This window comes from Oenanthe melanoleuca, chromosome 10, assembly GCF_029582105.1.
Source record: "Oenanthe melanoleuca isolate GR-GAL-2019-014 chromosome 10, OMel1.0, whole genome shotgun sequence".
Taxonomy (NCBI): Eukaryota; Metazoa; Chordata; class Aves; order Passeriformes; family Muscicapidae; genus Oenanthe; species Oenanthe melanoleuca.
In genome coordinates, this window is record NC_079344.1 from 10,354,571 (window position 1) to 10,368,304 (window position 13,734).

The 13,734-nt window shown below is 53.2% G+C and overlaps 1 protein-coding gene across 2 annotated transcripts; it reads right to left on the reverse strand.

Moving 5' to 3' along the window:
• Positions 1-2,921: 2,921 nt before the first annotated feature.
• AEN (apoptosis enhancing nuclease) lies at positions 2,922-6,376 on the reverse strand. 2 transcript variants are annotated; one of them, XM_056500071.1, is made up of 4 exons: positions 6,299-6,376; positions 5,164-5,819; positions 4,678-4,878; positions 2,922-4,314 (listed from the first exon to the last, which is right to left on the reverse strand). In XM_056500071.1, exons 1-4 carry the CDS (start codon positions 6,348-6,350, stop codon positions 4,111-4,113), a joined length of 1,113 nt encoding a protein of 370 aa, XP_056356046.1. In that variant the 5' UTR covers positions 6,351-6,376; the 3' UTR covers positions 2,922-4,110. The 2 variants fall into 2 exon arrangements, with proteins under 2 accessions (XP_056356046.1, XP_056356045.1); XM_056500070.1 differs by having other exon boundaries at positions 5,164-5,822.
• Positions 6,377-13,734: the final 7,358 nt, after the last annotated feature.

The following is a 13,734-nucleotide window of genomic DNA, read 5'->3' on the forward strand; positions in this document are numbered from 1 at the left end:
CAGCCGTGCTCCCCATGCAAGCAGTCCCTGGCAGCTGGGAGAGGTGCTGGGCCATGGTCAGCACTGGGATGCAGGGCAGGAGGGTCAGACACGTCCCTGGCAGCTGGGAGAGGTGCTGGGCCATGGTCAGCACTGGGATGCAGGGCAGGAGGGTCAGACACGTCCCTGGCAGCTGGGAGAGGTGCTGGGCCATGGTCAGGCACTGGGATGCAGGGCAGGAGGGTCAGGTACATCCCTGCCACAGGGCTCCTGGTAGATCTGCTGTTCTGCCATGGTGCTATTCCAAGTATCCTATGGGGGTCCAACACCCACCCAGCAGAATCTCTGGTGCATGGGCAAGGGAGGGAGCCAGCAGAGCCCAGGATGGGAGCAGGATGGAGCCTTTCACAGCTGCAAAGCTCTCACCACAGCAGGAAAGGAACAGACACCAAAACATGCAGGAAAAGATGGACGTTCCACACAAACCTCAGTATTTGAGTTCCCCCCATGAAAACCCTGGTGTAGCAGGAGGGAAGCTCAATAAAAGCAAGAGAAAGCATTGAATTGTGCCTGCTGCTCAAGGAGAAGCTGTTGCTAGACAGAAGTAAAAGCCGTCGCCATCGGCTCCCATTGGCTCAGCCCCACTCCTTATCGGTTACCTGCACTCGCAGCTGGCTGGAAAAAACTCATTTGACAATGTTTTCCCTCTGATAAAAGAGCCCAGTGCTGGATTCATGGGTTTGGGTTAATCATTGTTCAGGGGTTGTTGAGATAACAGCTGAGTTTTCTGCAGATTCTTCAATTATCACTAAATTTCGCGTAAATGGTGAGCCAGCCCAGCTCTCCTTCTCCCGCCTGAAGATGCTCAGCCTCCCGACACGAGCTCCAGCAGGCTGCTCGTGAGATGAGCCAGAGCGTGTGATGAGCTGGGCTTTGTTCAGCCATGGCAACTCCGAGCTGGCATGGAGGTGAATATTCACAAACACCTGTGAAAATCCCGATTAGCTCTCAGAGGCTGAAAACCGGGTGGATGTTGTCATTTAGATTATTCAGAGCAAACGTTGTTGGCAGGGAGCAGGTTGCCACCACCTCTGATTGTCCCTGTGAGGTTTGCTCAGCAGCAGCCCTGTTTTGGGGGGCTGCAGTATTCAGTATTGGGGTTTTCCAAGCCCTTCAAATCTGATGGGATTAACCCTCAAATTTGTTTCTAGCCTTCTTCAAGAGACGGAAATCGTGGCATAGAAGCAAAGCTTGCAGGACTGCCTCCAAATTTGCTTCCAAAGCAGGGAGAGTATTTCAGCAGGAGGGTTAAATCAGTGGATGGTCAATATTTCAGAAATGTTTTTTTTCCTTAATTATACCTTAGGCTGGTGGCAAGGCAGGCTGAGTCACAGGCTGATAAAGCCTTCTCCAGGTTCACCCCAACACACCTGTGTCTCACATCGACCATCACAGGGCTTAGTGCAGGGCAGTGAGACGGGGGCTGGAGGGGCAGCAGGCTGGGGCTTACATGGACAAATAATTTGGGAACCATGGAGTGCCCCATATAAGCTCTCTACAAACTCATGTACATGAGGGATGTGGTTGCAACAGCCAAGCTCTGCTCTGTCCTTCCTCCAGGTCTGCTTTCCCAGGAGCAAAGACAGCACTGCTGCATCACTTTTGGAATGCCACCATCTACTGACAATGGGATGCAGAGCTTTCACCTTTCCTACAGCTTCTCTTCCCTCCTGCCACCCTGGGGTTGGTGAAGATGGCAGAGAGGAGAAAACAGACCTGCACCAGCTGTGCTCCTCCTGCACCCCTCTGTGTGCCCTGTGGGGTTCAGGTCCTGCTGACATTGCTCAGCTCAGCTGAGCTGCACCCTGAGGAAGGCACAGAGGGTGCTGCTGGCCCTGTTTTACAGCTTGCTTCATCAGGAACACACCTGGGACAAACTGGAACAAGCAGGATTTAAAGGTTTACCATGGGGCCACCTTTCCTGTCCAGACCACAAGCTCATGGCAGAACTGTTGAAGGATGGTTGTATTTGGACCACTGTGAGGACAAAGATTTTTAGACGTGTCTGACACATTTCAAAGCATTTCTGAGCTGTTCCTGGCTTCCTCTGCCAGGCAGGGAGGAGTTAAGATGGGAAGTGCAAGATGTGCCTGGCAATGGCACTGATGCGTGCGTCAGGTGTGTCTACGTCACCCTGCTGCCTTGGCCACTTCCCAAGGCTGGGGCTGAGCTCTCCTTACCTTCCACTGGCTGCTGGAAGAGCCTGGGACAGTCTAGCCGGGCTGACAGGGTCATGGACTCCACTCCAGTGCTGGCTGCTGTACCCACTGTACTGCACCAGGCTCCCCAAAGCCCCCAGGGTGCTGGCATCCCTCCAGCCTGCTCTGCCACCTCCCCCATCTCACAGCCCAGACACTGGGAATGTGCTCAAGGGATGCACCCGAGGGCTGCCGTTAAGGCACATGGCAAAAAAATATCAATTTTCTATAAGCATGGCTGTTCAGTTCCCTGGTGAGTCAGGTAACTCCCTCTGTCCAGCCCCAAACCCCTCTCTGGTGCTCACACACCCAGCTGGGGCACATTTCTGCAGCCACAGATCACCTTTGTGTCACCTACAGGCAGAGTCACTGCAGATGAGCACTACCCTGTCCCCACACCATGACAGCAGCCCATGCTCACATTCCCACAGTGATCCTGCTCCCAGACCTTGGGCTCTGGTTCAGCCCATCCCCAGCTCCTCCTGCCTTCACAGGGGTGTCCCCAGAGCAGAGGGGACAAGCCTGTGCCCCAAGGAACTACCTACTCCAGCCACTCAAAGCACCTTTTCCAGTTGCAGGTGGGTTTGAAGTCCTAGAACCTGTCATGGCACTTGGGCAGCCCTGCCCTCTCCCTCCTGGAGAACTGCCAGACCAAATCATGCAGAATATACACAACGGTTTTAGCCAGAAGAGTTTTTAATTCAGAATTGGACAATTATGTGAATCATTCATTTAAAATTAAGTGCATTCTGTGCTCTTGTCCAGGCTGGACATTGATTAGATCCAGACTTTCCTCTTGAACTTCATTGTGCAGTTGGATCCCTATAAATCTATGGGGCCTGATGGGATTCACTCAAGAATCTTCAAAGAGCTGCTGATGTCATTACAGAGCTGCTCAACTATTTTTGACCAGTTTTGGGAATCCTAGCTGACTGAAAGCTGGCAAATGTTGCCCGATTTTGAAGGGCAAGAAGGATGCTGGAAACTACAGCCTGTCAGTCTCACTTCACTGACAGGTAAAATCATGGAAAGTATTTTTCTGGGAGGTATTGAAAAACACTTGGAGCACAATGCAGTCATTGGTCACAGCCAGCATGGCTTCATGAGGGCAAAGTCCTGCTCATTGAACCTGATTTCCTTCTACAACAGGTATCACCCAGCTGATCAAGGGACATCAGGTGATGAAATCTTTTTGGACTTAAGCAAAGCCTTTGACACTGTCTCTCCAGCACCCTTCTTGACAAAATATTCAGCTGGAGCTGAGCACTGGAACAGTTCCCCAGGGAAGTGATCACAGCACCAAGCATGTCTGAATTCAAGTTTTTGGACAAAGCCCTCAGGCACATGGTGGGATTCTTTGGGTGTCCTGTGCAGGGCCAGGTGTTGGACTCAATGATCCTGATGGATCCCTTCCAACTCAGCATATTCTATGATTCTATGAAAGAAAGTGAGGAGCAAACTGGTTATTTACTGGCCCAGATGGTTTACAGCCTTTGGGTATCAGCAAAACACCTCAGTTCCTCCACAGGAAAACTCTCCCTTTGCTGTCTGGGAGGAGGACAACCCCACAGGAGGTATGGAGGGTGTTGGTAGCCCCCATTACATGCCCACAGAGGTTCCTCCAGGCAGACACAGGACCCTGCTCATCCCCAAGTGACAGCTGAACACAGCCCTTATTTCTGTATGACAGCTCAAGGCTGCAGACAGCATTTCTGGGAGACTGCTTGTGTCCAGGTGTCACCATGTCTCCATCCCTGAGCGGGGCTGGGCGCTGGGCACAAGCCCCAGGGGAGGAGGTCAGCAGTCACCTCCACCTTTGAAAGCTGCAGGCAGCAGGATGACCCAGAACACACGGAGGAGATGCTGTGCCCTGTCACAGGCTGCTTGCCATCAGCTCAGTGGGCCAGTACTGGTCATCCAGGTACTGGCTGCTGTCTGCAGCAGGGTCTGTGACAGGGCTGGGGGGCCGGGGGGGCAGGCTGTGGGCCAGCTCCTTCTCCCACTCCACCTCCACCAGTCTGTACAGCTCCATGGCTGTCTGAGCATCCTCCACCGACGAGTGACCGTGGCGGCCAACCTGAGAAAAGGGCAAAAGGCCTTGTTAGATAAAAGGGGCAGCAAAAGTATCACAGGACATTGCTTGCTTGGAAGGACACAAATACTGTGGAGACAGCAAAAGTTTGATGTAGCCAAGGCCATAGAGGTATCTCTCCCACCCTTTTTGGAGGGCACAGATCCTGTCCCCATTTTACTGAGATGCTTAATGGTCAACTTGGAAGGTCCTCAGCTCTCCCAACTTATTTATAGCCAGGAGCACTGGGTGAACAAGGCTCATGTCCACATCACAGAGAACACACATGGAGGTGGGAGGACCAAGCTGACCACACACGTTCATAGCTAACCCAGGGTTGTTTCCCATCTCAGGGTTCCTGGTACTTACCTGGATCTTTTTATGGAGTAGGTGCATGGCCAAGTTCTTCAGGGAGACATTGGCTCTTACAGGCAGCCCTGCTCTCTTCCTCAGCTCAGGGCTCTGGCTGGTGTCTCGAGTCCTGTCTTTCGGGTGGAAGTACTTCAGGGCTTGGAAGTCATTGTGGATGGCGTGTCCTACCACAATCTTGTCTTTCAAGATCTTCAGGATCTGGAAGAGTCACAGAGGGTTACACAGACACTGCAGTGAAAGAAATACCAAGCATAAAACAAGCCATTTTGAATTTAATTCAGCTCCTTGGCTTCTAGTTTTTAGGTTCCCAGAAAGAATAACAAGCAAACAAACCAACCTACTGCACAGCTTCAGAGGCTCCCATTCTGTGCTGTGCCTCTGCCTCACAGCAGCCTAGCACAGGCCACCAAGAATCCCAACTTATGTCTGACAGATAACAGAGGCTTTTGACTTTTTTTTTTTTTTAATTTCTTTTTTCCTGACCTCTGCCTGGGCAGCCTTGAAGGGAATTGCACTCTGCATGTGCCGCTTGGTGATGCCGCTCCAGCGCGTGCGGTAGTCCACGATGGGGAGCTCGGGCCGGACGTACTTGTCATAGATGACATCCCCCTCGTAGTTCACCACGGAGCACCGTGCCAGCTCGCTCAGCTTCCCCTGGGGACCCGTGCCCACCATCTCACAGTCGATGGCCACGTACTTGCCCGGGCGCAGGACTGGGGAGGATGTCTGCACCCTCTGGGAGCTGCCGCTCCCCTGGGACAGCAGCACGGAGTGGTGCCTGGCTATGCTGTCCGGAGAGGCAGATGGAGACAGGGACGAGGATGCAATCTGTTTGGGCTTGGGGACCTTGTCACAGCGCGGTGCCGCGGTGCCATTCGCCTTGGTGAGTGTAGTGTGTGCGTCCAGCCCCGCCTTGGGGGTCTGAGTGCCCAGGCGCCCGTGGGGGCTCAGCAGCCCCTTCTGCTCCAGCACCGCCCGGCGCTCCATGAACCGCTGGTGCTTGCGGCTCCTCTTCTTGCCGCGGCCCTGCGGCGAGCTGGGACCCTTCGGGGGCTGAGCGCAGCCCCCCGCTCCGGGGACATGGGTGCCCTGCGGGGCGGGCAGCAGCGGGGTCATCTGTCCTTTGCCTGGCGGCATTCCTGCTGGAGGCGCACAGGGGGCATGAGCGCCGTGCGGACCCCACGCTCCCCTGTCGGAAGAGGAGGCACACAGCCCAGGGCAACCCGCCCCCCTGCGGGAGGCACAGCCAGGAGCCACGGGGCAAGGGAAGGGGGGAGGGGACACGGACACACTGCCACACCCTGTCCCCACGCCTTTAGCCCCTCACTGCCCGGCCCACACCGCCCCACTCCCGATCCCAGGGCCCTGCACACCCCCTCACGGATCCGCAGCCCCCTGCCCACCCCACACCGCCCTGTCCCCCCCATTCCGCACCCCCAGTGTGGTAAACACCCAGGGCCCTGTCTGCCCATGACCCGGGCCCTCTCTGCGTCGCTGCAGGCCGCAGCTCCTGCCCGCCCCGCTACCAATCCCCAGCCCCCTGCCGGCCCCCCCAGCCCCGTGCCACCCCCGTGTCCCCCGGTGTCCCCCGGTGTCCCCCCGGTGTCCCGGTGCTGACCGCTCCCGCCGCCGCTCACACGTGTCCGGCCCGGAAGCCGCCGCGCGCACATGCCCGGGCAAGTCCCGCCGTGGCCACGCCCCCTGATTCCCCATTGGCTGCGCAGAGCGGCTCATCTGCATAGGGGCGGGGCTTTGCCGTCCCCGGCGCGGGGAGTCGGGATTTGGGTTTGGGGTTTTCGTGGGAATCCCGGAGCCCCACACCTGGAGCTCCCAGCCCGACTGGTGATCTCAGGGTTCAGTCTCTGCCCCTGTAGGAAGGCACCCTCCGTGCTGGTGGGTTGGGGATGGGATGCTCGCTGTGGTGCCCTGGAGCGCAGCCCGGCACGGATGTGCTGCAGTTTTCCCGTGTGATTCCTGACCCTGTGAGCATCCTTTCATCCTGCGGGTGGGGTGGGTTGGAGCACGGCAGCCTGGGGTTTGCATCCTCCAGGCTCTCCCAGGGCTGTGGGGTGCAGCTCCGGCTGGGCAGGGTTGAAGGTGGGGTTTCAGACCAGCCTCTCGTTGCTTCGCTCTCAGTGCTCACAAAAGCAATGTCCGAGGTGGTCAGAAGAGGAGAAGGGCACAGGCAGCCCCAGCCACCAGCTTGTCCCCGTGCGTTCAGCATCGCTGCAGAGGCCCCGTGCCCTAGGGCAGACTGTGACTTGTTGTGGTGGGATGAGCCATACAACAACAAAATCACTAGTCTTCCACAGGGAACCAGGCGCCGTGTCCATCCTCATCCCTCTGGGCTTGCTGGGAGTGTTCCCTCTCCCTGCTGCCCATGGAGCTCACAGGGATGCAGGACAAGTGTTTTCAGACTCCACTGTTCTGCCTTTCCATCACCCATTTGCTTCTCTAGCCTGGTCAGAAAGGAAAGATTTAGATTACCCTGTGGTTCATTTTTTTCATATTTTTTTTTTCTGTTTTTCTTTTGGTCAGTAAACCTCCTCCTCAAATCAGCTGCTCCATGTTTTGCATTTCTTGCTTCCATCCCTGCTGTTCAGCTAATTAATCTCTCTTTAATGAGAGTCATTCAAGTGTCTCACAATATCTTGCCAGGGAGTCCTGTCAGGTCTCTATGTAGAAATTTATACTATTTTCTGGTGTTTTTGGTGAAACTGTGCATTACAGCTCTTGGAGATTGTTCATTTCATATTCCTGGGCCTCTTCACCCTGTTTTTCTCCCTGTAAATGAGGTGTGAGCTCACTATCATCACACAAGTGGGAGCAAACTCGAGCCTTGCTGTGAGGGACATGGGCTTGCGTTTCTCCTCCAGCTCTGGGTGGATAAGGAGGTGGTGTCACTGCCTGCTCTTCTCCCTCACACCCTGCATGATATGATGAGAGATTCAAGTGCCTGGACACATTGCTGTTCCACTGGTGGATTTGATCACTCTTGGCTTGTCTACAACAAACCCATCCATCTTCCTTCTGTTCTTCTCAGGATGCATAGTTTGCATTCTCTTTAAGAGTGCAAAGTTTTAGCTGTACCCTCATGATTACAAAGAAACCTCAACAGAAGAATTTATGGCATGTGGGGAAGAAAGGAAAAGCTTTTTCCTGTTTTCCAAAGTGACCAGAGTTGGGAAACCAAATAGTCCAGGATGCAAGGGAACTGTGCTATCATTTTTCCTCCCTGCCTCATATACAAAGATGGAGGTGAAAAAAAGTCAAAATAATTTTGAAAGTGTGCTGTGGCCTCCTGTGATCCCACTGACCCCTGGATCCTCAGCAGATGGTTCTCCCACAGTAGATATTCCTCCCTTTGGTAAGAGCCTTGTGTTGAACAGGTATTCTACTCACCTCCCCACGGTCCTGGGGCCATGCTGGGGATGGAGGGTTGGGTACCAGATGGTAGAAATTGCATTTCAGATGTGGCAGATGAGCTGAGATGAAGGCAGAGCTCGCCAGAGCCCGGGAGAGGTTTCTGCAGTGTTTGCACAATTTGAAATAATAACGAAATCTGTAAAACTCTGGGTAGAGCACGACTAGAATAACAGGCTAAATTTGTCAGATGAATAATTTACTAGAAGTGATTGGCCGTGCTCCAAGTGAGATGAGCACCAGCCTGGTTTCAGGCTGAGCAGCCTGGGTGTCTCTGTCCTCAGCTGGGAGCTGGTCCCTCTCCTGTCATTGCTCTGCCATTAAAGCTGCTCTCTAGACAAGGTGCCTTTCCCCAGGTCATCACTGCCCACGGCTGCAGGGATTCCTGCAGAGCTCCTGCTGCCCTCCAGAAGGTGTCTGCTCTTTGTTTTCAAGGTGCTGCTTTGCAGAGCGGAGGTGGTGGAAGTGGGTGTCTGTCTCTGGCTCCAGGCTCATGGACTCACCCATCCTCTGCCTCTTTCCCTCCTCCAACCACTTCTCTGTCCTTGGCCGTGGTGCAGAGCGGGTGGGAGAACAGACACATCTTGACATTTGGGATGGGAAGGGAGATGAAGTCCCAGCGCTGAGAGGAGATGGTGACTGCAGTCTCAGCAAGCAATTAACGTGATCATGTTTCTGAATGCGGATCAGTAATTCCAGGTAAACTCCCCAAGAGCAGTGCTGCAGGCGAACAAAGCCTCCTGCCCACCCGGGAGCCTGCCAGCAGGCCCTGCTAGTGCCAGCGCATTCCTGCTGTGACTCTAAACTGCTTCATTTCCTCGTGCCAGCCTGGACATGCATTGTTTTGTCTCCTGTTACCTCGAAGCCAGAGCTCCTCTTTGCAGGGCTGGTTGCACCATGTCCTCCTGGACCTCTCTGTTCCCTCCCTGCCAAGGGGGATGATTGGTGGGAATGGGATAGGTTAACTCAGAGAAGCCAGGAGCCAGCTTTGCCTCCAGGGGTGATGAGGGATCACTTCATCATCCTGGGCTCTGCAGGCTGCCTGGTGCCTCCCCGTCACCCACCTGTGTTTGGGGAACCTCACCAGGACTCCCTGAGCTGCTCCTGCCATTCTGAGTGGACTTGTGGCAGGGCTGGTTTGTGCCCACAAACAGAAGCTGGGAAGCTCAGAAATAAGTCGAGGTAGTGACCAATTGTTGGACCTGATTTCCTTTAGAGAAAGTAAGTCTCATCATGATGGAGCACCTGGAAATACCAGCACCATCCTTTGGTGGAAGGGCCTAGCTGGGGCAGCCAGTGTCACCAGCCAGCAGTCTGAGGCCACCAGCACGAGGATGTCAGAACAGACAGGCACCATGTCACCCTTTGCTGTGATGGGTTTGGGAGCAATGCAGCCCTCTTGGTCCGTAGCAGGGGCCCAGCATAGGGATTCCTGCAGGACTCTTTTGTTGCCATGCTGAGATCCCCATCCTGAACCCACAAAACCCCCAGGAGACTGTGTCCCTCCTGGCTAAGGATGGGGGTGGACTGTGTGCGAGCACCTGCACAGCCATGAAGACTACTCAGTGCTGTAAAGTTGTGCTTGGAAGGCAGAAAACCTTTTCCTTTCCCTCAGAGCACCAAGAGCTTCCCTATTCCTCTGACACCACCATAACTCCATGGGAATTGCCTGTATCCCTCCTGCATGGACAGATCTCCTCTTCAGTCCTGCCTGGAGGGTGTCAGTGCTCCGGGGATGAGGAGGGATGGATGCTCCCAGAGCAGGAGGTGAGGGAGGATGATGCTGCCATCCATCTCCCCCCTCACTCCCCATTTTCTGGCTCGCCCCCAGGAGAGCAGTGAGCAATTATGGTCCACGCGGAAGCTTCATTATTGCCCTGTCGTGGCCTCGTTTGATGAGATGTTTTATTGCCAAACTTATTAAAAGTGAAACGTGCGGTTTCTGCGCAGCAATTTCCTGTCTGCAGTGATAAGCCAGCTCTGCCCGCTGTGTAATAAACAGTTATTTTTATGTACAGCTCTGGCTGGGGTGACAAGGAAGGGAGAGGGCCTGGCTCATGTTAATTGCGGTGGTTAATGAGATCTATACTGGGAGCTGTGTGTGAGGAGGTATGTGCCCTTCCCCTGCCACGCTCTGTGACAGAGGTGGCCACTGGTGCTTTCATGCTCTGGGTGTTGGCAGTGGGGACTGTGCAGGGTCTCCTCCCCACAGCCCATGGCAACAAGAAGGATTAGTCTGAAGGCTCCTCACCTGCCTCCTGTCAGCCCTTCGTGAGAACCTGAGCAAATGAGGGACCTGCTGTGCACCCCCTGCTCTGAGACCCCATCCCTGCAAGGGCTGCCCCTGAGCTCCACTGATTCCACCCCTGCAGGAGGCTGGAGAGAGGTCCAAAACCTGGGAGCTTCACTTCACCTTCCCCAGATCCTCCCATCTGCCCAAGACCCCCTCTGTCTGCAGCAGCATTTGCAGGTGATGCTGGTGGCCAAAGCCTGGAGCATCCACCTTGTCACCTCCTGCTGTCCCTCCTTGGCTGCCCCAGGAGACAGAGATGGAGAGGAGACAGAAATTCAGGAGCAGTAAATTCAACAGGCACACTAATGTCACAGAAAATCTGTGTCACTGCTGAGCTTGGAGCAGCAAAGCTCTGATAAATATCAGCAAGGCTGATAAATACAGTTTCATTTTGTCAGAAACAAAGTGTCCTCATTAGGTGTGCAGTCTGTATTTTGGTTTAATTACGTCTTTTAAATACATTTTGAAAGGAAGCAGCTTTTTAAGATGCAAGGTGTCAAAACTGCATTTACAAAAATCCTGATTGCCTTTTTTTTTTTTTTTAATTTTCCAGACCTGGCCAAAGCTATTAGTTCAACTCAATCTGAAAGTGCATAACTTTCCCCAATAAACAATTTGTCAGAAAAATTCCTCCTGGCTCTGGGAGATCTGTTTGTTATTTGTCAGCAGTCAAAACCCTGTTGGATATTTCCCATCTGACTTCTTTTCTTAACAGCATCTTTATTGGTCTGGGAATTAACAGCGGAAGATGTGATACTTGCTATTCATTGCAGTCATCCCAAATGCCACTCATCTCATCAGGCCATGGCTCCACAAAGCAAAAGCCCCTCTCCTTTTCTTCAATGCACCATTTTTGGGTAACAATGGGGCATTTCATCCTAAATTTCCTCCCTTCATCCTTTTGCTCCTGCAGTGTGCAACGGTATCCCCAGGCTTGGAGCCACATCCCTGTCTCCTGCATCCATCCCCATCCCTGCTGCCCATCTCAGCCTCTTGCTGGGCAAATTCCCTCCATTGCCAGCTCGGGCCCTCATTAATTTGTATTGCAGCGTGTGTTGCGGGCTGACGTGTAATTAGAGCTCCTGAAGCCTGTCTCTTGCTGTAATTGCCATGACAGGGGCCACAGCATATCCGCTTGTTAATTAGTAAACCACAATATCCCGGGGGCTCGTTGAGAGCCGCCTTAATTGTATTTCAGCTGGAACAGAGGGATAATTACCCTTTGCTAGCACTGCCACTTTTTAATTCTTAAAAAAGAAAAAAAAAAAAAAAAAAAAAAAAAAGAAAGGAAAAAAAGGAAAAGAAAGGAAAACCCAAATCGAGCTCCTCTGCTACTTCCCCCCTTGGCTGCCCAGGGACCTGGTTTTGTCCCCAGGCTGAAGGGGAAGGGCTGTGAAGCTCAACAGTGTAGGAACAGGATGCCAAGAGATTTGCCTGGGGACACACTCAAACTGGTGGTGACTGAGCTGTCCCTGCTCTGAGGGTGCTTCTGTGTCCCTGCCCATGGGACTCCGCTGGGAACCCCTTTAGTGGATGCAGGCTGGCTTGCTAGGTGTACTGTTTGATGGGAATGCCATCTTGGGCAGTGAGCAATGCCTTGGCATCCCCACAGGCACCTCCACTGGCTTGGAGGAACAGCCTGTGTCCAGGGAGGAGTGAGCCAAGGTCTCCCTCCTAACTTTCCATCAGACAGGGGGACTGCAGCCCCCTGGAAATGGGAGTGGGAGCTGCTGCAGGGAGGAGGCTGTGGACCTTGCAGAGCTCGGTGTAACCGTATGTTGCTTGTATTCCACATCCCCACAGTTTTAGATAACAGCAGGACCTCAGTGTGCTCAGTGCTGGAAGTGTCTTCTCCTACAAACCCTGCAGCAGTGTGGGATCAGTCTGCTTGGCTTTAATGGACCCCAAAGATGAATCATCTCCGTTCTCGATTCTCTTCTTGTCAAACTCCACCTCACTGGGCAGCTGAGAGTGTTCTGGAACCTGGTTAAAGTTTTTTGCTGCACAGGAAGGATGTCCCTGCAAGGTAAGTGTGTGTCTGTGTCTCTTGTAGTGGTCATGGGTGGACCATAGAGCTTTGGTGAGAGACGGAGGTGCTGAGGCACAGCATCACCCTTCTGTGGACACCACAGGCTCCAGAGCACCTCTTCAGAGGAGCTGTTGTCTGGCCAAAGATCTTTGGGGTAGGTTACCCTGGGAAGAGAACCTGACCTGTGACATCCATCCCTTTTCCTGTGCTTCTCCCTGAACCAACACAAAGAGCTCAGCCACCATCAGCCCTGCTGATGTTTCCTGCTGTTCAAAAAATTGTGTAATGGACAACTGGCCTTTGGGACCCGGTCTGTGAGTTTGCTTAAATAACAGTCCTGGTTCTCTCCTGGGAAGCTACATGGAGGTCAGCCTTGAAGAAAAGATAAGTACAGTGGCTCCAAGCATTAGTAAAAAGACATAACCAAGGCAAAGAGCCTTGAACATAATTACAGCCTAAGAGCTGTGATGGGAACTCGATGACCTGAAGCCATCTCCTGGACTTGAGTGCAATCAACAGATTGACACTGCTGGGTCCTGAAGGCTGGTTTTTGGAAGCCATGCAGCAGGGTTGAATGCCAGAGCAGGCAGCGAAGCAGCACAGGTGCCTGTTCCAAAGACCAGAGCTGGAAAGGGTCTCAAATGCCATGGAAGAACCAGATGGAGGCAACCACTGGAACACTCTGCACATAATTGAGGGCACCTTCAAGGGTGGGCACGGGGTGGCTGCCCACCTCCTGGATGCTCTCCACTGCTGCCATGCAAGTCACTGTCATTAGAGCTGGGGATGAAGTTTATAGTTGAGTAACCACAACAACTTTGCACAAATTAAACAACATACTGTGGGTTAATTAGATTTCTTACCGCTGCTTCCATTAACCTAGCCCTGTCATCTGCTGTCAGAGCCCCTTCAAAATTCATATTCAAGGCATTATCACTGGGAGATGTGGATGGCTAAGTCTCTCCCTGGGCAACATTGCCAGTGTGGAGAGTACTATGGGTGGCACATGCCATCTTCTCTTCTTGGAAACCCCTTGGTGCAGCAGTTGGGTCCAAGTGGAGAGGTAGTTGTCCTCCAGGAGTGCAGAGGCTGGGCTGGATATCCCAGCTGGCATTTCCCACCTCAGAGGATCTTTAAGAAAAAGAGGTGCTTTTGCAGCTTCTGTCTCTCATTATCCACAGGGTGCCGTGTGAATGCAAATAAACAAATGAAACCCCTTCAACAACATCTGAGAATGTGGCTCCATATTTTTAAGCCAATTTCCTTAGACTGTGTCAGGGCCTGTTTTGTGTTTGCCAAACAATTATAT